The 27,900-nt window shown below is 30.2% G+C and overlaps 2 protein-coding genes across 3 annotated transcripts in view; both read right to left on the bottom strand.

Annotated features, from left to right (window-relative positions):
- Window positions 1-27,900, bottom strand: part of LOC144562542 (uncharacterized) — a 294,211-nt gene that overhangs the window by 170,879 nt on the left and 95,432 nt on the right. The gene's annotated exons all lie outside the window — the stretch shown is intronic.
- LOC144562543 (uncharacterized) lies at window positions 1,278-27,900 on the bottom strand. Of its 2 annotated transcripts, XM_078311734.1 has the most exons (14): window positions 27,588-27,899; window positions 27,159-27,292; window positions 21,883-23,775; window positions 21,408-21,611; window positions 18,386-18,619; window positions 16,138-16,341; window positions 13,767-14,000; window positions 10,153-10,359; window positions 8,395-8,649; window positions 5,208-5,411; window positions 3,093-3,314; window positions 2,776-2,982; window positions 1,840-2,097; window positions 1,278-1,607 (listed from the first exon to the last, which is right to left on the bottom strand). In XM_078311734.1, the coding sequence occupies exons 3-14, from the start codon at window positions 23,755-23,757 to the stop codon at window positions 1,590-1,592; spliced, it is 4,122 nt and encodes a 1,373-aa protein (XP_078167860.1). In that variant the 5' UTR covers window positions 23,758-23,775; window positions 27,159-27,292; window positions 27,588-27,899; the 3' UTR covers window positions 1,278-1,589. The 2 variants fall into 2 exon arrangements, with proteins under 2 accessions (XP_078167860.1, XP_078167861.1); XM_078311735.1 differs by lacking the exon at window positions 5,208-5,411 and having other exon boundaries at window positions 27,588-27,900.

Genomic DNA, 27,900 nt, shown 5'->3' with positions numbered 1-27,900 from the left:
ATAAGGAAAGCTGGGAAAAGCACTAGAAAAATGGCTCGTAGTAAACCAGACACCTTTCTTATTTTTCTTTTCCTTCAACATGCATGTGATAGTAAATTAACAGTAGAATTACAACGTAGACAATAAATATACTCATGCTAACTTAAATTTCAATAATTATATGTATTTGTACATGTAAACAATTGGAAGTAACATCTAGATGCAAATTTTTAAAAAAAGCTTAAAATAAAAAAAAATTGAAATTTTTTTACCGGTTTACAGTATTCAATGAAATTGTCTACAAAGTTATGTGATCAGGTTTACAAAATTCAAAACAATTGAAAGTAGCATCTAGATGCAAATTTAAAAATATAAAATTTGAAAAATAAAATAAAATTTTGAAAAAAAGTTAAAATTTGAATTTTTTTTTTTATCGGTTTACAGGATTCAACGAAACTATCTATAAAGTTATGTGATAAAGTTTACAGAATTCAAAATAATTGAAAGTAGCATCTGGAAGGAGATTTGAAAAAAAAAATTGGACAAAAAATTTGAAAAAAAAAATTGAAATTTTTTTTTTGAAAATAATTTGAATTTTTTTACATATATATGTTTACATGATTTTAAAGTGGTCCTAGTTAGTTATTAATTTAAAAAAAAAATTGTTAGATATTTTCTTGATGTGGTCCTGGTTAAAGGTCTAAAAGTGATCTCAGTCAAAATAGTTAAAATTGTTAAAGTGGAGGTTATTGGGGACCACACAGAAATGAAAAGTTTTTATGTTTATAGGATTCATTGAATTGGTTTACAGGATTTAGTGAAATTTACCAACTTCAGTCCATTAGTTTACAGGGACATCCGGGAATTTTTGGGGGATTGGAGTCCGGGGACTATTAGCTGCTTCCTATAATATGGGTGTGGTTAGGATGTGGTAGGCTCATAAAAAAGGTTTGGTAAGCTTAACTTAAAAAACTTTCAAATTTGTTTCAAGCGACAAATTCAAGATATCGAGCTATAAAAAAATTCACAATATTGAGCTATAAAAATTCAAGATATTGAGCTATAAAAAACTTTCGAATATGTTTCAGGCAACAAATTTGTGTACATATCAAATTTTGAAATTTTCAAACTCATTTAATACAAAGTCAAGCTATAAAAAAATGAAGATGTATAAGTTATTTTAATGCATTGATTTTATTTTTATTTTCGACTGCTTGATTTCTTATAATATAAATTTGACATTTTAAAATTTTTAAGATCATTATTAAATTTAATTTCTTACTATTCTCACGGCATGCTTCACTCAAAAACCATAACTTTCTATATAGCAACTGTTTTATAACACCCTAAATTACAAGGCAATTGTTTTATAGCCATAAAAATCGAATACCAACTCTAGAATTTCATAAATAAAAAAATAAAACAGAAAAACAAATTTTTGAGATAACAATTACCCACGCATACTTCACTTAAAAACCATAAGTTTCTATACAAAAATCTAATAGACTTGAAACTTTCATCATCTTAAAATTGAATAAAGCCTCAAATCCATATTTTATTTGTCCAAGAAGAACCACGTTTCACCTTCGAAATCGTGCCATCAATCAGCTTCAATGTTCTAGTGGCCACTGCAAAATTTGATGAGTCAAGTTTAATTCCTTCACACAATAATCAACGGCTGCAATTAATTAACCTCAACAGATTGCTATTTGATTGTATAGCCGTTGAACTTAATAATAACACATTTTGTTAATTATAAAACAATTGAAAACGAATTAAAATATAATGAAGAGGTCAAATGCATAAAACATATATAAACAAGTTTCAGAGTTGCTTGTGAGAAGTAATACTAGTACATACCTGGACATAAACTCCAATGGCATTGAGGTACTCCCCAGAGCGTCCATGGAAACCAACGATTTTACCGTCAAAAGCAGAGAGTTCAAAATGAGTCCCTTCTTCCTTGCCGTATGGTCCGTAAGTCACTTCTTCCTTTTTGTATGGTCTGTAACTTATCTTATTGGTTATCAGTTGCAGTGACCTCACAGTAAATATGTCACCGAAGTAGCCAACGTAGCCTCTCACAGACTTAATGTATTCGAATCTACCAAAATCAATCTACAAAACCATATAGAAAACTTTTTGCACATAACTGTTGAAATTGACAGCAATGACTTCAGGAGACCAGTAAAAATTATTATCAGAAAGCCCGAGCCCATTAATCAATTCTAGTGTATTGAAGATATATAGTCGGTTAAAATGCAAGTGTATTATTTGATAAAGTTCTATACTCTCGTAACATATCATAGTTAGAAGACATGTACATATCATGTGCTCTCTAGAGAAATCAACTGACATATATTAATAATGTCTGTAGAATAAATATCTAAAATCTAAAAACTTTAGTACTGACATATTAATAATGTCGGTAGAATAAATATGTAAAATTTAGAAATTTTAGTACCGACATATATTACTATAAATAGAATGAGCATCAGAGAAGTGAAGCGTGACTAAGATTGAGAAAATATATCAAAGTCTTGTAAAATCTTGTATACTCCTTTATAAGAAATTAAAATCAAGTTATATAAACTCCCCTCCTATACTATTCACAATCCGAGTTACATTTACAACAATAACAGTTTGTTGGTAGCTTTTAATTTTTATAAACAGTTCGTTTGCTCTTTTGTATGTATGTGCAATACTAAAAAGAATAGAAAAAAAAATATTTAAAAATTGTAAAATCGCCCCAGGAGAGGAGTTTATGTTTGGTGCAAGAATCTTGTATGTACATACCTTAGTTAGCTTTCCTGTTTCTCTGCCCCAGAGTGTTTCTTTATAAGAATAATCATCAAGTCTATAACGCACAGAAAGAGCATGAATAGTATTGTCATCATATCGAATCTTGACATCACAAATACTAGAAATGGCAGACACGTCGTCCATATCTCTTGCTGAACCCCCACTGCCACCGCAAAGCACCGACTTACTTATTATTGGTACCTTGGCAGTAAATATAATTGTCAGTAAAGGCTTACGAAGATGACAAAGAATAATTAGAAAAAAAGTTCAGAGTAGTTTTGAGTTTTGACAAACATAAATGTTGTAAATACCTTAATATGGACTCCAAGACGGCCGATAACTTGATTCATTCCGACATATGCAGAGAAGCTAAAAATTTGACCGTGCAGAGAAGTGTGTTCAAAGGATTCCCCTTGTCCCGTGCCGTATGGTCCATAAACATCCAAATTAGTTATCAGTACCAATGACATCAATATACTAGAGTCCAAGAAGCCTTTTACAGACTTAATGTACTCGTTTGTTTTAAAATTTATCTGAAAAAACATAAAACTAGTGAGAAAACTATATGCATGCACATAATTATTTTTTAATAACTTGTACTTATAATTGGTAAGTTATGAATGATTAAATTTCTAAATTGTGCATTCGGACAAAATTTACAAGGAACAACCAAAAATTTCATATCGGTACTTTTGTATATATATATACAACAATGACATTGTTCCAAGAAAACAAAAGTACCTTCAACTTACATCATTATTTTATCTTATTATTATTTTGTTGTCATTAAATGTTTCAGTCGTGTAGTTCCTAACATATTAAATGCTTCAGTCGTCTATTGCTAATTTCTATAATGAAAAGTACAAAAAGCTGATAATAATAATCCGCAGATTTTAATTAGTTTATTAATTTTGTTTTACGTAAAGAGCTCTATGTTTCAGTACCGGGCCAAAATAAAAAATAGAGCCCTTGTGTATACAAATTGGGTCAATTAATTAACCAACTAATTAGACCTGGTTGTCCCAACTTATGTATTTTGTTGTTTTATTGTTATTTTGTTTGATAATAATTTATCCAGACACTAATTTAAGAATATATAATTATGAATTAAAAGTCATAAGTCATTTGACCGAATTTTTTATAAATATCCAAAAAAATAATTAAATTTCAAAAAATAACCAAAGTTGGCAAGGATTTCGAAATCTACCCAAACCGGAAAAAAAAATTCCGGTAATTTAGTCTAAAACCGGAAAAAAAATTCCGGTTTTACAATTCCAAAACCAGTGGCAAAAAAAAAAAAAGAACCGTAAAATTTTTTTCCGGTTTTGGAATTCCAAAACCTTTTCAGAAAAAAAAAAGAAAAACTGAAAAAAATTTTACGGTTTCAATATTTTTTTTTCTTTTTTAAGATTTTTTTATTTAAATAGAAATATTTATAATTTATTTATTTTTTGTATTGAAATATTAGAAATATTTAATATATTTCTTTGAAAATAGATGGAATACTATATAATTTGATTTATTAGAAAGACTGCTACAAATAACCCCGATCAACATTTTTCATGCCAAATTTTTTGTGGCTGTAAGAAAAATTAATATATTTCTTTATGTGCTATTAGAAAAAAAATAAAAATGTTTGAATTCTGAGTTATTGATCCCGGTTTAAAAGTCACTTATAGGTAATACAAAAAATATTGTGACCCTTCTAGTACATTTAATTTATAAAAAGTTGTATCTATTTTGAGAATTTTTTTTAATAACATTCATTGAATAACTTAAAAACATTGTTTTTTTTTAAAATAGATACCACTTTTTAGAAATTAAATGTACTAGAAAGATGACAATATTTTATGTATTTACTTAGAAGTGACTTTTGAACTAGGTTCAATAACTTAGAGTCCAAATATATATATTTTTTTCAATAACACATAAAGAAATATATTAATTTTTCTTACAGCCGCAAAAAATCTAGTATGAAAAATGTTGATCCGGGTTATTTGTAGCAGTCTTTCTAATAAAACAAATTATATAGTATTCCATCTATTTTTTAAGAGATATATTAAGTATTTCTAATATTTCAATACAAAAAATAAATAAATTATAAATATTTCTATTTAAATAAAAAAATCTGAAAAAAGAAAAAAATATTGAAACCGTAAAAAAAAATTTGGCTTTTTCTTTTCTGAAAAGGTTTTGGAATTGTAAAACCGGAAAAAAAATTTCGGTTTTAGACTGAATTACCCAAAAAAAAAATTCCGGTTTGGGTAGATTTTAAAATCCTATGCCCAACTAGTTAGTTTTTTAAATTTAATTTTTTTATTGGATATAAATAAAAAATTTGGGTCATTTGAACTTCATCGATCTTAATTTACAATATAAAAAAAAGTGACATATATTACTAAATTAAAGCAAAAAAATGTTTGTACCTTATCCATTGTTCCTTCATTCTTGCCCCAAAGGCCAGTGCATTGAGTGGTGCCATTACGTTCAAAATACACAGTAAGACCATTAATCTTGTCACCATGATAGATTATAATTTTAACTATGCAAGTAATGCATGTTGGATCCATACGTTTCACTATACCACCGTCACCAAGGAATGGCCCCTCCTTTATTATAGTACCATTTGACTGGATACAGAGAACACTAAATACATGTTATGTACATTCTATGTTAGAAACCAATATTTCAATAAAATAGAAAACAAAGGTTCCAAGGATCTTGAACAAATGTAATAAAATAAAATAATAAAAACTCTAGAAACAATATTGTCCTCATTTTTCACACTCCCATATATTTTTTTTCCACTGAACAATAATTTAAAGTGAACTACAATGAATTATCTCAAAGATATAATCATCTGCTCTTTTATAAAGTTTATCAATAAAGATGAGTTAGATTTTGTTTTTCAAAACTACTTTTTTTAGGCAACAAAGAAAAAAAATATTTTCATACTAGGTAAATAAAAAAGCCCCAATTATTTCAATGGTCGCCCATGTTTATTCCTGTCGACAATTGGAGCCTCTTAAAAAAACTAATTTGAATCAGTTGAAAATGGTTGTATTAATTTGAGCACATAAACATCACGGTCATTTTTATTAAAACCCTAAAAAAAAAAAATTTTTACCAATCTAACCATCGTTATGATTTTTTTTAAAAGTACCTAGACCGCTGGACATGGGGGCGGTTCACTATTCATAGCAGACCACCGCGGTCCACTATGCAAAGTGTCTGTGATAGGGGCGGTTTGCTACTCTATCAAGCCAATTAATGATTTGGAAAGTAAAACTTGATTTTTTGGATTGACTTATTTTATTGAATTGACTGATGCTATTGATGAAGTAATATTTTGGGGTAAAAAAATGCAAGTTATTGATGAGGTAATATTTTGAGGTGATTTTTTGCTACTCTATCCACTATGCATATTGAATTGATGTGTTTTACTGTTTACTTTTGCCAAGAGAGAAAAAAATGCAAGATATCAAGTTGTACGTATATTATATATACAACTAAATATGAAATCAGCAGCAATATGTTTTTTTTATATATGTATTGAACACTAGATATCAAGTTGTATATATAATATACGAGTAATGCTGGGGTGCTATGGATAGCACAGAGGCCTCTATGCTACGGCTCAATATTCAAGTTTTGAAAATCCAAACGGTCGATCTGAACCGTTCATCTTATTCTCCATATTAATATCTGCTTGGAGACCAAATTGTATAATTTTCTGATTTTTTTTACTATTTATTAAGCCACTTTGAAAATCGCTAATCCAACGGTTTTACTGTTTTGTACAGTCACCGTTGGATCAACAATTTTGTAAAATACTTAATAAATAGTAAAAACATTCAGCAAAATGTAAAATTTGGTCTCCAAGCAGATATTAATATGGAGAATAAGATGAACGGTTCGGATCGACCGTTTGGATTTTGAAAACTTGAATATTGAGCCGTAGCATAGAGGCCTCTATGCTATCCATAGCACCCCAGCATTACTCATAATATACAACTAAATATGAAATCAACAGCTTTTCGGCAGCATTAGTCATTTTACGGTTACATTTCTTTTGGATTAGAAAATTAAAAATGTCACTATTTTGAGCACCATTTTACTTAAAAGAGAAATTTTAAAAAAAATCATCAACTAATGCTGCATATTTTGAGCACCATTTTACTGTTTACTTTTGCCAAGAGAGAAAAAATGCAAGACATTTCATTTCAGGCTGAATCAAGATTTTTAATAGGTAGGCAAAATATTGAGACATAATTTTATAATTATTTTGAATATTAAGTATATATTTGTAATTTATTTATAATAAATTATAGAAGTAGGTGTAATATTTTGGGGGAAAAAATTTAGATTGAGGTACAATTTTTTAATCTTATATATATTATTATATTTTTCGTTGAAATATTTTTTTACAAATAGAAAATTAAAAAAAAAATGTTAGGGAGGTTGCCTCAATTGGAACAATAATGTTGCGGAAAAGCAAATGTACCCGTGAATGATATTTTGAGCACCATTTTACGCAGCATTAGTTGATGATTTTTTTTCACTTCTCTTTTAAGTAAAATGGTGCTCAAAATATCGACATTTTTTATTTTCTAATCCAAAAGAAATGTAACCGTAAAATGACTAATGCTGCCGAAAAGCTGTTGATTTCATATTTAGTTGTATATTATATATACAACTTGATATCTAGTGTTCAATATATATATAAAAAAAAACATATTGATGTTGATTTCATATTTAGTTGTATATATAATATACAACTTGATATCTTTCATTTTTTCTCTCTTGGCAAAAGTAAACAGTAAAACACATCAATTCAATATGCATAGTTGATAGAGTAGCAAAAAATTACCTCAAAATATTACCTCATCAGTAACATCAGTCAATTATATAAAACAAGTCAATTCAAAAAATCAAGTTTTACCTTCCAAATCAATAATTGGCTTGATAGAGTAGCAAACCGCTCCTATCACAGGCGGTTCACTATGCATAGTGGACAGCCCCATAGTCAGTCAATTCAATAAAACAAGTCAATTCAAAAAATCAAGTTTTACCTTCCAAATCAATAATTGGCTTGATAGAGTAGCAAATTGCTCCTATCACAGGCGGTTCACTATGCATAGTGGACCGCCCCATGGTCAGGCGGTCTGCTATGAATAGTGAACCGCCCCCATGTCCAACGGTCTAGGTACTTTTAAAAGAAAATCAGAATGATGGTTAGATTGGTAAAAACTATTTTTTTTAGGGTTTTAATAAAAATGACTGTAAACATCAAAGGACAACCATAATCCGGGGACTTGGAGTCAATTGTTTGAAGGTTCGGATATTATGAAATATAAAAAAATTATGAAAACATATTAAATTTAGTCTCTAAGTACATATATTTTCATATGAAGATTATGTTTAATGGTTCGGATCAATTGTTTGAACTTTTCAATTAATGGTTCGGATCAATAGTACGAGTAGAATCCTAATATGTGAATTATCATAAACTTGTATTAATTTAAATATAATTTTCAGAAAGATCCGGTCTACAACAAGGAAATAGAAAATAAATTCAGAGTAGTTGATGAAAAACATGATAGTTGTGCCTACCTGCCGGAAATAAACTCCAAGAGCGTGGACATATAGATCAGAACTATAGTATCCATGAAAGCCTATTATTTGACCGCCAAGGGGCGCAGAAAATTCGAAAGGTTTCCAATCATCTTTCGGAAACTCACTGCCGTAAGGCCCATAAACCCTCAAATTTGTTTTCAGTACTAGCGACCTCACAAAACAAATCGAATCATTACCACTTTTCACGTGGCCATTTACAGACATAATGTACTCGTTTGTTTTAAAATTGACCTACAAAAAAATAGAACCAAATAAGAGAAGACTTTAAACAGTTACATAACTGCTTGTTAGTAGGTTTAAATGTTCCTAGGTATGATCAAAGTGGTAGTTCCTGAGCTTTGGTGCTACCAATTCGTTTTTCAATTTTCAAAGTTCAAAGCGTCGATCTGAACCGTTCAAGTTGTTCTCCATATTAAATTATGCTTGGAGACCAAATTTTACATTTTTCTGAATTTTTTTACTATTTATTAAGCCACTTTGAAAATCGCTGATCCAACGGTGGCTTCTGATTTTACTGTTTTGTTAAGCCACCGTTGGATCAGCGATTTTCAAAGTGGCTTAATAAATAGCAAAAAAATTCCAAAAAATGTAAAATTTGGTCTCCAAGCAGATATTAATATGGAGAACAAGATGAATGGTTCGGATCGACCATTTGGATTTTGAAAAATCGAAAATGGGGTGGCAGCACTTCGGCCGAAGTGCTGCCGAAAGCATATTAGCCTGGCTCTATATATATATATATATATATATATGCATTGGGAGACAAATTTTACATGAAAAACCAAGTTAAAATTGGTATTTTTGTAAATAATTTGTATACTTTTCCAAGAAATTAATACTTTTAGAAATTATCCTATTACTTTTTATTTTAACATTAAATACTTTCGAGTTAAATTACCTAATTAATTGTGTCATCTTTGCTTGACTTTTTTTACCGAAAACAGGTTGACCTAATATTCAAAGAAAAGTTCTTGAGTAATATATATTAAGCCAAAATAAACATTTAAATTGATGGCCAATTTTGGAAAAAAGAGAAGGGTCTAAGTATAATAAGATATTTATATCACAAGTGTACATGAGCAATTTATACTGGTAAAGTTTAATAATATTTGAAAAGTTGACAAGTGAGTATTGACATTTAAAAATCACTACTACCAAGATATAGCGTAGCGGACTCTTCAGTATCTTGATGTTTTGTAAATTAAAAAAACTGATATACGTGTAAATGTACATCAAATGATGTATGTATCAGAACTAACAGTTTCTGTTGTTCTTTACAAATATATATGTCAACAAGTTTCTGAAGATAGAGTTCTGGAGTAATATTGTTAGAGTGAAAATTTATAAGATATAGTAAATAAAATATCTCATTATTTAAAAAAAAACAGTATAGGCACTGAATTAATGAAGGAATGTTCTCCCTGACATTATTAAGAACAATTGCTATGATGACAAGTGCTGAGAACAATCCTGTAGTTTTTATTTATTAATTTTATTTAATTATAAAGCTCTCGGTTAAAAACCCGGTTTAAATAAAAATATATTATTTTACCCAATTAATTAGATGTGGTTCTCCCAACATTTTGTTTATTTTGTTTTTTTTTTTATTTTGTTTGGTAATAATTTATCTAGCTATGCTATGTAGTAATTTACGAATTTATAATTTCAAAATAATTCATCGAACTGTACAATAAAAAGGTGACATCTATTACTAAGTCTGCAAATGGCTCGTACCTCAATCTTGTGTCCGAAATTGCGGCCCCATCGGTAGGTGCATTGTGTGGTGTCATTATGTTCACAATCCACAATAAGACCACGAATATAGCTCGTATGGTAGATAATAATTTTAACAATGCGAGTAATGCCCGTAAGATCCATTTCTTTCTCTTGCATATTGGCATACATGAATGTGCCTTCCTCTATTATAGAACCACCAGTTGACTGCATACATAGAACACAAATAAATGTAGTAAATAAAAGTTTAAAGGATCTTGACCTCATGTAAAAAAATTGTTATAACCCGTAATTTTAATTATTGTTAAATTTATTATAAACAGGATTAGTAATAAATTTAAACGAATTATTGATAATAAAATCGGAACTAATTTAAAATTTTGTAAATTTTGAAAGATAATTTTATACTAAGGCCTAATAAAATAAGATCTACTAACGAATTACTTAAATAAACAATTATAGAATTATAATCAATAACTGAAATGAAAATTCAATGAATAGAAACAATTGAACGATAAATGCCAAAAATACAGAAATTGAAAGGATCTGATTAAACCAATTTTAATTTAAACTTATAAAATTGCAAAGTAAAGTTATAAATAAGAATTTTCATAAAAATAACATACGTCTTGTGTGACCCGTTAGAATTATGTAATCTTATCAAAATGAAAATGTTAATCAGAAATTAATAAAAGTTGGATGCAGTTATAAAGATCTAAAACACAACAACGAACCTTCACATAAATCTCCGTCGAGTTGTTGATTAAAGGCACATAATTTTAAAAATACAAAATTACAACACTTTGGAAATAAAGAAATAATGATAACCAAATTAAAATATAAAATTAGAAATTTATAAGGTAATTATTAAACCCGTTAATTAATTTGTTTCGATTGCCATACGCAATTGCCATACCCAAGTTTCGTTAATTAATTTGTTTCGATTGTAGATTGGGTAAAAATAAAATATACAAAATTTTGAACAAATTATAAATTAAACTAAATTATAAATAATAACAACGAATATTCGTATAGAATCTAACTAAACTAAAATAAATTGAGTTCCAATCAAGAATATAAATATACAAATTATTCGTACGAATAAATTATAAAATTTATCAACCCCGTTCGTTAAGAAAGTATAGAGATTTGATTATATATATATATGTATATATTATTTGATATGGAATTATTTGGATCTTAAATTGAGAAATAAATGTCTGAAATATACGTATGAGTTTAATTGTAATATTTGTAAGCAATAAATGTCTGAAATATACGTATGAGTTTAATTGTAAATTGAGAAATAAATGTCGATTCGAATTTTATAAGCAAAACGGACTATAGATCAATTAAAGGAGAGTATAATTGAATTTCAGAAATTGTTCAACCGTTGGATCACAGTAGCACGAATCCTGAAGCCATGTTATCCTTTGATTTTTGAATGAAATTGAAAATGAGAAATTAACTCCAATCTATAAAAATTTCGGATCCAGCCCTTTTTTTCTTTCCCCGTCTCCCTCTTCTCTCCCGTTCCCTCTTCGCTCCTCTTGCCACTGCCAACCCTCCCCCACCAATCTATCTCGCTCTCCATTTACTCCAACCTGGAGAAGGAAAAAGGAGAAGCCCCGCCCCCTCTCCTCTCCATTTTCACGCCCCCATCTCTCTCGCTGACTGCCTCTTTGATCTTGCTTCGGCGAGAAGATTTGTTCCCGCCTCTCTCTTCCTTGATTTCGTTTTGTCACTGCTGTCCCTTCCTTGTCAGTATTTCGGTACCTTGGGCGACTTTGTTGACTCCCTGTCAGACACCTACTCGATGACCCACTTGCTGTCCCGTCGGATCCGTCTGACTTCGCCCATTAGAGAGCTGTGCTCTCATTTAAACGGGTTTTTACTCTCTCTACTCTCTCATGTGTTGAGATAAACCCCTCTCTCTCTCTCTCTCTCGTTGTCTCTGTTTGCCTCGGACTTGAGTGCTTTGAATCGGTTAGAACCCTTACATTAAATTAAAGTTGTTTGTGAATAATCTTGAATGGTTCTAATCGGTCTTGGAGACCTCAGATCTCGATTCGTGTCTTACCGCTTGTTTGAATTTGGGAAGGAAACAAGTACTGGTACACTATTTTAAAATACAAATAAATGTCAGGGACCAAATTGAAAATATTATAATTTTAGGGTCTGATTTGCTAAATTATATGACTTGTGATAATTTCCCTTATCAGAGGGGCTTATGTGTTAAATTGGCATTAAATGGATTCCGTTGGGAACCGAAACGGGATTATAATGTGATATTATGAAATATGAATAACCTTATTTTACTTTCAACCTTACTTTGAACACTTAGAAGTTGAATCCCTGAGTTAAATAGAAAAATAAGAATTAAATAAAATTAAACTTAGGCATTGTTCAAGAATCTAAACTAATAATGAAATTTAACTAGTGTGAGGTTGTCAGGAGTAAAACGCAGACTGAAAATTTAAAATAATTTATATTGATTAAACAAATGACAAATACTTTAGATAGGTTTTGTTTTTTTAAATCCTTGTCGACTTTTGTCCGGAACCAATTTTAGAAGGACACTAACGCTAGTTAGTGTGTGTAAGTTTTTATACTTGTACATACAAATTTGTATACATAATATATAAAGTCTTTAGAGTAAGGCTACGCTACTTCGCAAATTAAAATTGATGTTTTAATTCGCGCTCATATCTCTAGTTTCGAAGTCCAAATAGCCGATCCAAACCGCTAGATGTTTAATCTATATTAAAATGTGCTTGGAGACCAAATTTTACATTTTTTGAAATTTTTTTACTATTTATTAAGATGGTTTGAAAATCGCTGTTTTTTAATGGTGCAGAATTTTAATAAAAACAGCAATTTTCAAACCATCTTAGTAAATAGTAAAAAAATTCCAAAAAATGTAAAATTTGGTCTCCAAGTATATTTTAATATAGATTAAATATCTAATGGTTTGGATCGGCTATTTGGCCTTCAAAACTAGAGATATGAGCGCGAATTAAAACAACACTTTTAATTCGCGAAGTAGCGTAGCATTACTCAAAGTCTTTATACCTAACATGTCAAATTTTTATAAACTATTTATAAACTATTTAAATTAAATGTAGTCCACTTTAAAGTTTGTGCTAATTTAAATTAAATAGTTTGGATCTAACTTTATCAAAACGTTATTTAGTCACTCTCATAATTTTAATTTTTTTTAATTTTGTATATTGAAATTTAAGAAAAATATTTTTGCAATGTATTAGCTCTCGTTATATACAAAACATAATAATTCTAAAGGCTTTAAAGTAAAATTCCATAATCCAAACTGCCACTTTAGTTTACTTCAAATTTCTCCATGTATATGTGTGAAAAAAAAAAAAAAACGAAAATTGTTCAAATTTGCAAAGATTAAATCAGAAGACAGAGAAGAATCGAAAGTTTAAAATCCTTATTTATGGACGTGCACAAATTTTCTCACGTGCCAATATAGCTTGATGATCATCAAATAGATTAATCTATGCTACATCGGAGATATATACGACAACAAAGAAATATAAAAATCTTTAAGAGTAATTTATGAAAAAGATAAGATATAGTTATGTTGCACTTACTTGGACATAAACTCCAACAGCGTTGATATACTTTTCACAGTGTGCATGAAATCCAATGATTTGACTGTACTTCGGACCACTGAGTTTGAATTCTTTTCCTTCTTTCGTGCCATATGGTCCATAAACAGCCAAATTTGTTTCCATTGTCAGTGACATCACAACCTTATGACCATTATAGTTGTCATTAAAGAATCCTGTTACAGTCTTAATGTACTCGTCTGTTTTAAGATTGATCTATATACAGAAAAGAAATAACATTTGTTAGTAATTAAAATGTCTTAATTATGCATTAGGAGACAAATTTTACAAGGAACAACCAAATGTTCAGATTAGTTTTTTTGTATAGAGAACGGTTCAAATGCCTCATGTCTATCGTATTTTTTTGTGTCTCATATTTTTTTATCTACATTATCAAAGATCAAATTGTCGATCTGAACCATTCGACATGATCTCCATATTAACATATGTTTGGAGACCAAAAATTATATTTTTGAATATATTTTAATATTATTTTAAGATAGAGTAAAAATCATATAATTGCTTTTATATGGTGGCGAAACAGTTATTTTGTATTAAAGAATAGTATACAATTTTCACAAAAAATATAATATTTTGTCTCGATGTACATTTCAATATGAAGATTATATAGAGAAATTCTGACTGACTATTTTAATATGAATATGAGATACAATAATGCATGAACAAGGAGGCATTTTAACCCTTCGAACCTCTTGTATAGAACTATGAATACAATATTCCAAGAAACTAATACCTGTAATTAACCAACACCATGATTTTATCCTATTACGTTTTTTAGTAAATGCTTCACTTTGAAGTTCTTAACATGATTCATAGACTTTGGAGTAAGAATATTAAATTAATTAATTGTGTCATTTTTGCTTAGATTTTGTTACCCTAAACAGATTGATCTTGGTATACACTGAATGAAAAAAGTGCTTGAGTAATATATACTAAGGCAAAATAATCATTTAAATTATTGGCCAATTTTGAAGCAAAGAAGGGTCCTAGTGCATTAAGATATTTATATATATCACAAGTATACATGAAGGATTGACAATTGAGTCAACAAATTAATTATAAGATGGTGAATAAAAAAAGTTGATCATGATCTAACAGAATGAGAAAGATTTTTTACATGAAGACCCAAAATATGTATGCATCCCATCAAACTTTTTAAAAATCATTACTATCAAATTCTCGTTACTGATATTTCAGTGTCATGTTATTTTGTAAAATTGAAACAACTGATTTACGTCTAATTAAATGTAGATCAAATGGATATAAATCAGAACTAACAGTTTATGTTCCTCTTTACAAATAAAATCACAATTAATTGACAAGGACGTACTGGTCAAGAAATTTTTACGACTGAGTTCTGGTGTAGTAGAGTGACCATTTACAATATATACTAAAAAAAAATATTATTACAAGAAAAAATAGAGGAATTGAATTAATTAAGGGATGTCCTCCCTGACAATTTTAATCGGTATTGTTATGAAGACAAGTACAATGGCAGAGAACAATATATACTGAGCTCTGTGTTGTACCCGGCCTAATTAACAAAAGGGCAATAGAAACAATGTTTGGCAAAATCGCACTCATAATCGAATTGATTACTTAATTGTGGATTCGGAATTGAGTGAATCATTTGAAATCAATCAAATCGGATAAGAAATTGGGATTTTTTTTTTTTTACAAAAACACAGTTCTACACTAAAATAATATAAATAAAATTGTAAAAATAAATAATTAGTTCAATACTATTGTTAAGGCCGCTTTTGATCCGTAAAAAGGGAAAAATAGGGAATGAATAAAGAAAAGAAAAATAAACCAAAAAGGAATGAAAGTAAACAGCTATAGGGAAAAAAATATCAGAAAATAAATAAATAAATAAAAGAGTAAATGCAGGTCCTGATTATCACCTGAAATGGATATGAGGAGAGGAGGAAAAAAAATATTCGAACCAGAGAGAGAACCAATCAGCAAACAACTAAATTAAGGAGAGAAAAAAAGTCCCATAGAAGAGTCCCATGGTTCATCCTTAGATTGTATGCGTGCTATGTATCGGTTCAAGGCAATTAAAATATTTGAGAATCGGTCCAATTCGGTCGAGTGCGGTTCGACTCGGCCGATCTTGGAGACCATTATTAATACATAACCCCTGTTTATATCAACTTACATTAGCCAATTAAATAAAAGTGGTTTACTCAACATATTACTTTGTTTGTTAGTAATTTATGCAGATAATAGTTTAAGAATATAATTACAAGATAAAATTCAGTGACTTGATTTTCATCGATCTTTACAAGAAGAAAATGCCACATATTACCAAACTATAGAATGCTCATACCTCAGTAATGTTTCCTCCATCTCCGCCCCATCGGTTGGTGCATTGCGTGAGGCCATTACGTTCAAAACAAATAGCAAGAGAATCAATCACCTCACTATGGCAGATACTAATTTTAACAATGCGTGTAATGCTAGTAGGATCCAGTTCTTGCACTGACCCTCTGCGACTACCAAATGGCTTCTTCTTTTTTATATATGGGGTTATCTACATACAGAGAACACAAATACATTATTTGTTAGAATGTTGTTTCAATTATTGAAACCGATAATTCTTCAAAAATATAGAAACAAATGGTGCGTGGATTTTAAACTCAGGTAAAAAAGAAGAATTATAGAAATAAAATCTTTGTCCAGTTCTACATGTATAATACGAGTAATTATAGTTCTTACCATCGGTGTAGGTATAATGAAGGAACTAAAATAGAGGAGAATTGTTTAGGTTGGGCTTTGTTTATATGGATATATATTGCCTTAAGAGTAAGCTAGACACCACATAGCAGACATATACTGTGGGATGTTTATCATTTCATATTATATCCAACAAATCCATATATTTTCATGCACAGCAAGGATGATTGAGAAGGCACAAAATTTAATAAAAACAACAATTTTCAAACTATCTTAATAAATAGTAAAAAAATTCTAAAAAATCTAAAATTTTGTCTCCAAGTACATTTTAATATAGATTAAACATTTAATGGTTTGGATCGGCCGTTTGAACTTCGAAAATCAGTTAACCGAGTCGTTTGTTCCTGAGTCTAGGAACAAACGATTTGAGCTTAGCCATTCTCTCTCTCTCTCTCTCTATATATATATATATTAAAATTGAGAAATAAAAGTCCGAAATATACGTACGAATTTAATTGTAGAATTTGTATGAAACTTCGATTCGGATTTTATAAGCAAAACGGACCATATATCCAAGACCGATTAAAACTTCGATTCTACTCTCTCTCTACTCTCCCATGTGTTGAGATAAACCACTCTCTCTCTCTCTCTCTCGTTGTCTCTGTTTGCCTCTGATTTGAATGCTTTGAATCGGTTAGAACCCTTACATTAAATTAAAGTTGTTTGTGAATAATCTTGAATGGTTCTAATCGGTCTTGGAGGCCTCTGATCTCGATTCATGTCTTACCTCTTGTTTGAATTTGGGAAGGAAACAAGTACTGGTACACTATTTTAAAATACAAATAAATGTCAGGGACCAAATTGAAAATATTATAATTTAAGGGTCTGATTTGCTAAATTATATGACTTGTGATAATTTCCCTTATCAGAGGGGCTTATGTGTTAAATTGGTATTAAATGGATTCCATTGGGAACCGAAACGGGATTATAATGTGATATTATGAAATATGAATAACCCTTATTTTACGTTCAACCTTACTTTGAACACTTCGAAGTTAGATCCCTGAGTTAAATAGAAAAATAAGAATTAAATAAAATTAAACTTAGGCACTGTTCAAGAATCTAAATTAATAATGAAATTTAACTAGTGTGAGGTTGGCAGGGGTAAAACGCAGACTAAAAATTTAAAATAATTTATATTGATTTAACAAATGACAAATACTTTAGATAGGTTTTGTTTTTTTAAATCGTTGTCGACTTTTGTCTGGAACCAATTTTAGAAGGACACTAACGCTAGCTAGTGTGTGCAAGTTTTTATACTTGTACATACAAATTTGTATACATAATATATAAAGTCTTTATACCTAACATGTCAAATTTTTATAAACTATTTATAAACTATTTAAATTAAATGTAGTCCACTTTAAAGTTTGTGCTAATTTAAATTAAATAGTTTGGATCTAACTTTATCAAAACATTATTTAGTCACTTTCATAATTTTAAATTTTTTAATTATGTATATGAAAATTTAAGAAAACTATTTTTGCAATGTATTAGCTCTCGTTATATGCAACATAATAATTCGAAAGGCTTTAAAGTAAAATTCCATAATCCAAACCGCCACTTTAGTTTACTTCAAATTTCTCTATGTATATGTGTGAAAAACAAAAAGACGAAAATTGTTCAAATTTGCAAAGATTAAATCAGAAGACAAAGAAGAATCGAAAGTTTAAAATCCTTATTTATGGACGTGCACAAATTTTCTCACGTGCCAATATAGCTTGATGATCATCAAATAGATTAATCTATGCTACATCGGAGATATATACGACAACAAAGAAATATAAAAACCTTTAAGAGTAATTTATGAAAAAGATAAGATATAGTTATGTTGCACTTACTTGGACATAAACTCCAACAGCGTTGATATACTTTTCACAGTGTGCATGAAATCCAATGATTTGACTGTACTTCGGACCACGGAGTTTGAATTCTTTTGCTTTTTTCGTGCCATATGGTCCATAAACAGCCAAATTTGTTTCCAGTGTCAGTGAACTCACAACCTCATGACCATTATAGTCGTCATCAAAGGATCCTTTTATAATCTTAATGTACTCGTCGGTTTTAAGATTGATCTATATACAGAAAAGAAAATTAAAACTTTTGTTAGTAATTAAAATATCTTAATTTTGCGTTAGGAGACAAATTTTACAAGGAACAACCAAAAGTTCAGATTAGTACATATTTTTGTATAAAGAGAACAATTCAAATGCCTCATGTCTATTGTATTTTTTCGTGTCTCATATTTTTTATCTCCATTTTTGAAGGCCAAATTAATAATTTATTTGAACCACTCGACATGATCTCCATATTAACATATGTTTGGAGACCAAAAATTATATTTTTGAATATATTTTAATATTATTTTTAGATAGATTAAAAACCAATGTTTTTATATGGTGGCGAAACAGTGATTTTGTATTAAAGAATAGTATACGATTTTGAAAAAAAATATAATATTTTTGTCTCGATTCACATTTTAATATGAAGATTATATAGAGAAATTATGACCGACTATTTTATATGAATATGAGGTACAATAATGCATAAACAACGAGGCATTTTAACCCTTCGAACCTCTTGTATAGAATATGAATACAATATTCCAAGAATCTAATACCTGTAACCAACACCATGATTTTATCCTATTACGTTTTTTATTAAATGCTTCACTTTGAAGTTCTTAACATTCAAAGACTTTGGAGTAAGAATATTTAATTAATTGTGTCATTTTTGCTTAGATTGTGTTACCCTAAACAGATTGATCTTGGTATACACTGAATGAAAAAGTGCTAGAGTAATATATATATACTAAGACAAAGTAATCATTTAAATCATTTAAAAAGTGCCAATTTTGAAGCAAAGTATACATGAGCAATTTATACTTACAAAGTTTAATAATATTTGAAGGATTGACAATTGAGTCAACAAAGTATAAGATGGTGAATCAAAAAAGTTGATCATGATCTAACAGAATGAGAAAGATTTTTTACATGAAGACCCAAAATATCTATACATCCCATCAAACTTTTTAAAAATCATTACTATCAAATTCTCGTTACTGATATTTCAATGTCATGCTATTTTGTAAAATTGAAACAACTGATTTACGTCTAATTAAATGTAGATCAAATGGATATAAATCAGAACTAACAGTTTATTTTCCTCTTTACAAATAAAATCACAATTAATGGACAAGGACGTACTGGTCAAGAAATTTTTACGACTGAGTTCTGGTTAGGGGTGAAAACGGAGCCGGATTCGGATAATTTTCGGAAATCCATAAAAGACCCGGATTCGGATACGGATACGGATTCGGAGTCCTAAACGGAGCGGATATCCGGATTATCCGGATTCGGATAATTTGGCCAAACCCATATAAAAGAGGAATAAATATTGCTATAGGTGGGGTTTGAACCCATGTCCTCCCATCCCAATAACTTTAAACTAAGTTTCAAACCACTACACCACAACATCTTTTGTTACCATACACTTATTTGATATATATATATTATATGAATAGATTATCTTTCATCTCTTATAAGTTCATTAATATTTATATTTAACGTTTTAATTAATATTTGTATTTTAGAAGTTCATATATCTTAATTATCCGACCATTATTCGTTTTATATCCGTATTCGAATCCGTATCCGTGGACTATCCGTTCCGTATCCGTATCCGTTTAAGGCGGATTTGGTTTTGAATTTTGATATCCGTTTACTATCCGTATCCGTATTTGTATCCGCTCATTATCCGACGGATGCGGATATGGTATTAGCATTATCCGCTCCGTATCCGCTCCGTTTTCACCCCTAGTTCTGGTGTAGTAGAGTGACCATTTACAATATATACTAAAAAAAATATTATTACAAGCAAAAATAGAGGAATTGAATTAATTGAGGGATGTCCTCCCTGACAATTTTAAATCGGTATTGCTATGAAGACAAGTACAATGGCAGAGAACAATACTGAGCTCTAACAAAGGGGCAATAGAAACAATGTTTGGCAAAATCGGACTCATAATCAAATTGATTAGTTAATTGTGGATTCGAAATTGAGTAAATCGGTTGAAATTGATCAAATAGGATAAGAAATTGGGATTTTTTTTTTTTTTACAAAAACACAGTTCTACACTAAAATAATGTAAATAAAATTGTAAAAATAAATAATTAGTTCAAAACTATTGCATGTTAAGGCCGCTTTTGATCCGTAAAAAAGGAAAAATAGGGAATGAATAAAGAAAAGAAAAAGAAACAAAAAAGGAATGAAAGTAAACAACTATAGGGAAAAAAGTATATCAGAAAATAAATAAATAAAAGAGTAAACGCAGGTCCCGATTATCACCCGAAATGGATATGAGGAGAGGAGGAAAAAAAATATTCGAACCAGAGAGAACCAATCAGCAAACAACTAAAGGAGAGAAAAAAAGTCCCATAGAAGAGTCCCATGGTTCATCCTTAGATTGTATGCGCGCTATGTTCATTTCAGATTGAAGACTCTTTCTTTATTCTCAAAAAACAACTTGAAAATAAGAAAAATCCGAGAAATTAATGTCCAACTTAAATAAAAAACCCAAAAATATTAATACAATCTCAAGGCAATTAAAATATTTGAGAATCGGTCAAATTCGGATGAGTACGGTTCGATTCGGCCGATTTTGGAGACCATTTTAATTTTGCTTTAGCCAACTAAATAAAAGTGGTTTAGTTAACATATTACTTTTTTTTTCTTTGTTTGTTAATAATTTATGCAGATAATAGATTAAGAATATAATTACAAGATAAAATTCAATGACTCAATTTTCATTGATCTTTACAATAAGAAAATGCCACATATTACCAAACTACAGAATGTTCATACCTCAGTAATGTTTCCTCCATCTCCACCCCATCGGTTGGTGCATTGCGTGAGGCCATTACGTTCAAAACAAATAGCAAGAGAATCAATCACCTCACTATGGCAGATACTAATTTTAACAATGCGTGTAATGCCACTAGGATCCATTTCTTGCACTGACCCTCCGAGACTACCAAATGGCTCTATCTTTCTTATATATGGGGTTTTCTACATACAGAGAACACAAATACATTATTTGTTAGAATGATCTTTCAATTATTGAAACCGAAACTTCTTCAAAAATATAGAAACAAATGGTGTGTGGATTTTGAACTCATGTAAAAAAGAAGAATTATAGAAATAAAAGCTTTGTCCAGTTCTACATGTATAATACAAGCAATTATAGTTCTTACCATCGGTGTAGGTATTGAGTGGTTTTGACAAACATAAAAAAAAAAAGTTTCAGAGTAGTTTTGACAAACATAAATGTTGTAAATACCTGGATATTGAGTGGTCCAATGAAGTCTTCAACACTGGCCTTTAACTTTGCTTCGTTTTGATTGTTGTCAGCCTTCTCCTTAATCCAACAACTCCCGTCATTGGGGAATTTATCGGGCCGGGGACATCCCACATATTCCACGTAATTTAAATTCGGAAATAAGCCCCTCACCGCTTCCCAGTCGGTTGAAACCAATTTTTTTAAGAACCTGAGGCGCAACATCTCCACTTTCCAGTTCTCATGGGAAGGAATTTTTGTAAGGTCCCCACCTCTTATATATAATTTCTTCAATTTTGTCAGTTCAGCACAGTTCATCAACTTTGATACATCATCTTCTGGATAACATCTGATATCCAACTTTTCAAGATTCTTTGGTAAAGAGTAGTCTGGTATCTTATATTTTCCCCACGTAATTGTTAATATCAAAAGGCTGTTCAGAGAATTAAAGCCACTGAAAACTTCGGGACTCAAGTCAGTGGTAGTTCTAATGCTTAGCTTCTTGAGGTTAATCAATTTGGAAAGATCACCTAGCTGGCATGACTCATATTTTTTCCCCACTTTGCCAACTAGAAAGCCCTTTAACACCTCCAAATTACAGAGCTCAGATATCCACTTTGGCATATGATCTAATAGATAACATCCCGAAATATCTAAAACCATCAGCTTATTGAACCATCTTTCTTGGGGTAATGCCCATCCAATTAATTTCTTGAACCTAGCATGATGGGATAATTTTTTTTTTAATGTGGACCTTGGTTGCTGTGGTAATTTCATCAGATTATGACAAGACCTGAGATCTAGTATCATCAGGTTTTCTAGTTTCCCAATGGATTCAGGAATCTCTTCTAATCCCGAAATCCCTCGCAGGCTAAGGTAGGTCGTCTTTTGACTCTCTTCACTCAACTTTTTTAATAGGTTGGGATTTTCAATCTCAATGTGGTCAATTGACATTGTTTTCTTAGGCCCAGTTTCATTGGCATTGTTGTCAGCCTTCACTTCTGTGTAACGCCAACTTCCTAGGTGAACCACCTGCAACTCTTTGTTGATGGGGACATTGTCGACGTTAAGGTACTTGTTGTCTAGATTTATATGTACTCTCTCGTTGAACCATTCCCCAAAAAAGGGCGAACTGGAGTGTTCACTTTGGTCAAAACTAAAGATGACATTACTCGCATTGGGGGACAACAACCATTTGTGTACTGTAGGGTTGATGGTGCATTGGTTGATTACTTGATTTTGCTTTCCATTATGTACGGATTCGAGGAAACCTTTCTCCTTGAGACCAAAATAGATTGTGTTACCATCCATCTTAGTTTTTTCTCGACTAGTCCGAGGTAAAAGCCCTAGAACAATCCACCAGTAAATCACAAATCTCTTATCCAGTTCTGTGTTTTCTGGAAAAGTGCCAAGGCTATACAGGCAAAGAATGGAATGGACGTCCAACTCTAAAGTTAGATCTTTAAAATCCGTGAACAATTTACTCCCTTGATTACTTCTACTGGGTTCTGTGACTTCAAGAGGCAAATTAGGTGCCTTCTCAGGTATATATAAAAGCTTATCAAGAATATCACTTAGTATGCTCTTTACAGTGTTTTCTTTCATTTCATCCCATTTCTCATTATGATCAATCCAGGAATCAATCTGTCTTTCTATCTTTCCAAAGAGACCAATTAGCTCCCAATCCCATTTTTGTATGCCACCAGTTCTATCTTTTGTCTTTAAAACTATTGTTCTAATTTGGTCGATGGTTGTCGCCATCTGCGAGTTCTCAGAAACATTGATCTCCTTGGTTAAGTTATTAAGGCGTTTCAGTAGTGGTCCAATCAAGTCTACAACACCGGCCTTTAACTTGGCTTCGTTTTGATTGTTGTTCATTGCAATGGTTTTTCAGACCTAAGAAACAACATTTTTTCTGTTGAGGTTAGAGGCTGAATATATTATATATAGCATGCATAATAAAATCCTTTCTAAATTAATATGCTTAGTCAAAATCTATACTGTGACAGTTTTGATAGTATATATAATGGAAAATTAGATAATATTAGTCTAAGATTTATCAAATTTATGACCTTCAACGAAAAAATATTTTGTAAAATTTATGGTTCGTAATTTAGTTGAATAATTTCACTTATCCTTGGAATGCTAAATTTATATATTTATTAATGAAAAGTACAGTTCCAAGAATTGAAGTTGTCACAAATTCAAATCGGAATCAGAACCAGAATCGATTACTTGACTGTTGAATCAGAATCGAATAAATCGGCCGGAATCGGCGGAGTCAGATCGGAAACTCGGATATTTTTAGCAGAAACTTATTTTGTACTACACAAATAGAAAAAAAATTGATTAAAAATAATTTGTCAACAAAATTATGTTAAGATAAAATATTACACTAAAATAATCCACTAATATTATATAATACAAGCATTATAACCAAAACATTTTTTTTTTACTGTCAAAAGCTCTGACGAAATGACTGAATCATCTTGTTATTCTCTGTATTAAAATATAAAAGAGGATATTCCTGTACTGATTCAAATAATAAAGACATTAATATGATAACAATCAAATTTTTGCTGAAATTACTTGAAGAAATAGAACTTATATTATCTAATCCTAAAATAAAATAATAATAAACTAACTAATATTTACAAAAGAAATACTTCTTTTCTTAATTTCTACATTTATATTTTCATAACAATAAAATTTTTAGGTTAATCCCAAATTCTCATCCTTTACTGTAGTCAAATAAAACAAAATAATAATAAAAAAAAAACCAGTCGAGTGTCAACAGCTGTACACAATGCACTCTTGTCTCTATTCACTTATTCAGTAAAACATTACAAATTCAAAACAATCCGTTTCGGATCACTTATCTATATGAACATGGTCTACCGTGAAACAATTATATTGTCAAATATAACAGTACACCTCGCGTACACCCAGTCTATCTAACATTTATAATTCTTTAAAAGCTTCTTCTCTGGCCAGAGTCGCATCTATGACATCCATGGAAAAATACAAATTGGTTTGATTTAACTATCAAAACAGTTTAAATTGGCTCTAAACCCAAGAGAAATAGAGGAAATTTGGCCGATTGTTTCGATTTATCGTCAATTGTATCATTTTTCTGCACATAACTCGCAAAACCGAGTTAACTCGGGAAAAATCGGTTCGCCTCCGGCCGATTCCGATTTGACTCGGCTGAGTCAACTAAGAATCGGCCAATTTTCCAAACCATGATTCAAATTTGAATATTTTACGAACAACATCATACATATTGTTGCATTGTCTTTTGTGCTGTTATGAACAAGTTAAATTCTATTTCAAATGCTGATCCGACAAATTCTAATTAGTCTGTCCAGATTTCTTCCCAAAATTCTTTGGAAATCTTTTTTTTAAGACTAAAAATATTGCTGTGAAGGTTTACAAATTTTGTATGTCTTTGAGTATGATACATTTTGATTAGTCTTTCCAGATTTCTTTCTAAAAAGACTTTGGAATGTTTTTGTAAACATGGTTTCTGAAACTCGGAATCGGAATTGGAATTGGAATTGGCTGAATCGGCTGAAATCGGTTGAATTGGATCGAAAATTTGAATTTTTTTGTCAGAAGTTTGGTTTCTACTAAAATAATAGGAAAAAAATGGTAAAACATTAATTTGTTAAAAAACAAAGGTGCTGAAAAATAAAAATAATTTGCTAGTCTTATTATTAATCCATATAAAATAACAAAAAATAAAAAAAATAAAAAAAAAACATAAAATTAAAATGGAGGTATCCATGAAAAAAGAAATGGAGAGGAAAAGAAATAAGATGAAAAGAATTAGGAAAAAAGGCAGCGGAATGGAAGTGCTTCTATTTCTATACACAATGGATCCTCGTTGCTCCTGGTTCACGATGGTCCAAATGGTTTTTCTATTTCTATACATAATAAAACAATACACCATGTTTATTTAAAAATATAAATATATTTGCCTTTCTTCCTCTAGAGATCGCTTCGATCGTTTTCTTCCCAAATCAGACTACCCTTCTTTTTCTTCCCAAAAATTCGTGAGTATTCCTATGTAAACCCAAATTGATGCAAAAAAATATGTAGAATCGAGTGAGGCTCAGTTTGACTCGGATGAAACTCGCTTGACTCGGATGAAACTCGGTCTGACTCGGCCTGAAAATCAGATAAATCGGCCAAGTCAAACACTGTTCAACCGAGTTTTGAAAAAATCCGCATGGGTTTGAGACTGGGGTAAAACTAGGATCGGACCTGACCTATACCGAGTTCACTCGACCTGTAAGATTAAAAAAGTCTGCTATAAAGTTCTATAAACTTAGCATGTACATGATACGTTATTTGTTTTATATTTTAACCGTTCAATATTTGTGCACATGTCTCGTTAGCTTTCTGTTGATATCAAAAGTATAGATTAGAGAATTCTTAAGAGGAAACTTATTTGCCTAATCGTGATCAAGGTGAAAACGAATATTTCGGAGAAAGTAGTGGCTTACTGCTTTACGAATGAACAGCTAAATGACAATATCTATAATTGCAAAATGTTCATGAGATTTCGATATGGTGATCATGCGGTTAATCTAATATGAATACAAACCAATTTGTTCTTTGGTGGTTAAATAGTGCCAGCACCTAATTGTTTTATTAATCCTCCAAATTATTAAAGCCAAAATAAAATAATGACACTTTGAGGTTTCAAATTCACAAATATATTTTCAAGATTCGTCGCAATTTTTTTTCCAGAATGTCTTATTTATAGTGTTTTATTCTTCCAAATGGTATTATTCTTCCAAATATAAACTGAATTTTGTTGGTAGTCAAATGTAATATAGAAGTATGTTGAAAGTCTTATTTATAGTGTTTTATGCTGTCAGGAAAATTGAAATTCGTATTTAAGTCAAAAGTATAGAAATGTACCTTTATGTAATATGTAAATTGTTTCATGCATGCTAGGTAACATTTTATTTAAGTGTGAAAGAAGAGAGTAACACAAATTTCTAATATTAATATATAATTCAAAATTTATGAAAATACAAATGTTCTCTCTTTGACTAATTAATAGATTGTCACTAAACTCGATTTCGATATTGAATGATTGAAACAATAATAGTAACAATTTGAATCCAATAGTTACTTTCATAAAATATGATACCATAAGTAGTAATCGTAAGGGTACTCATTCTATATTAACAGAAGTAACTATATATATATAAAAAAAAATGATTAAAAAATTGAGAAGGTTACAATAAAACACAGAATAAATTTACCTTGTAAGATATTAGTGTTCCTCTTGTATTCAAGAATCTCTAAGTTGTTGCTCTAGCTTTCTGTAAATTTCTTTTTGTTGATCTAATCTTCTGATTCAATAATTCTCTGCTAACTCTTGTGAAGAAAATATCTCCTGTGAAGGGCAAGTAATAACTCTTAGTATTATATGTTTATATTCGATGAACAAAGCAAAGTTGATGGTAATTGTTGGAAACATAAACTTAATTAAGTTATTACCCATTGGTTAAACCAGTCGTAACAACAAAAATAAAATAATAAAAATTGGAAGCCAATAATAACAGTAACAGTACTCATTAGATATTATTAGAATTAATAGAAGTAAAGATGAAATGATTTACTAAATTCAAAAATTGTGAAGGTTATAAGAAAACTCGGAAAGATAGAACACAAGAAAGAAAAGTTTTTACAGATAAGATCGCCTCAGGTATTCACGAATCTCCAACTTGTTGCTCTAGTATTTATTTCTTTGTACTGATTCTCTAATTCTCCATTAACACGTAACACTGGGCACTAAAATTTGTGCTCGAATTCTGCAATAGCAATGGTCAAATATATAATCTGTCTCTGTGTCGTCAACATCCAATACTGAAATTCATTAATGTAAAAGATAAATACAAATATTTCCATGAAATTACCAAATTTCGAACTGAGAGTGAGAAGAGAAAGGGAGGATGGGAGAGAGACCAAATGAGAGAGATCTTGCTCCAATTCAAAGAAGAT

Source organism: Carex rostrata, chromosome 12, assembly GCF_964058835.1.
Source record: "Carex rostrata chromosome 12, lpCarRost1.2, whole genome shotgun sequence".
Taxonomy (NCBI): domain Eukaryota; kingdom Viridiplantae; phylum Streptophyta; class Magnoliopsida; order Poales; family Cyperaceae; genus Carex; species Carex rostrata.
Note: the sequence above shows the minus strand (reverse complement) of the source record. Positions and strands in the feature narration are given on the sequence as shown.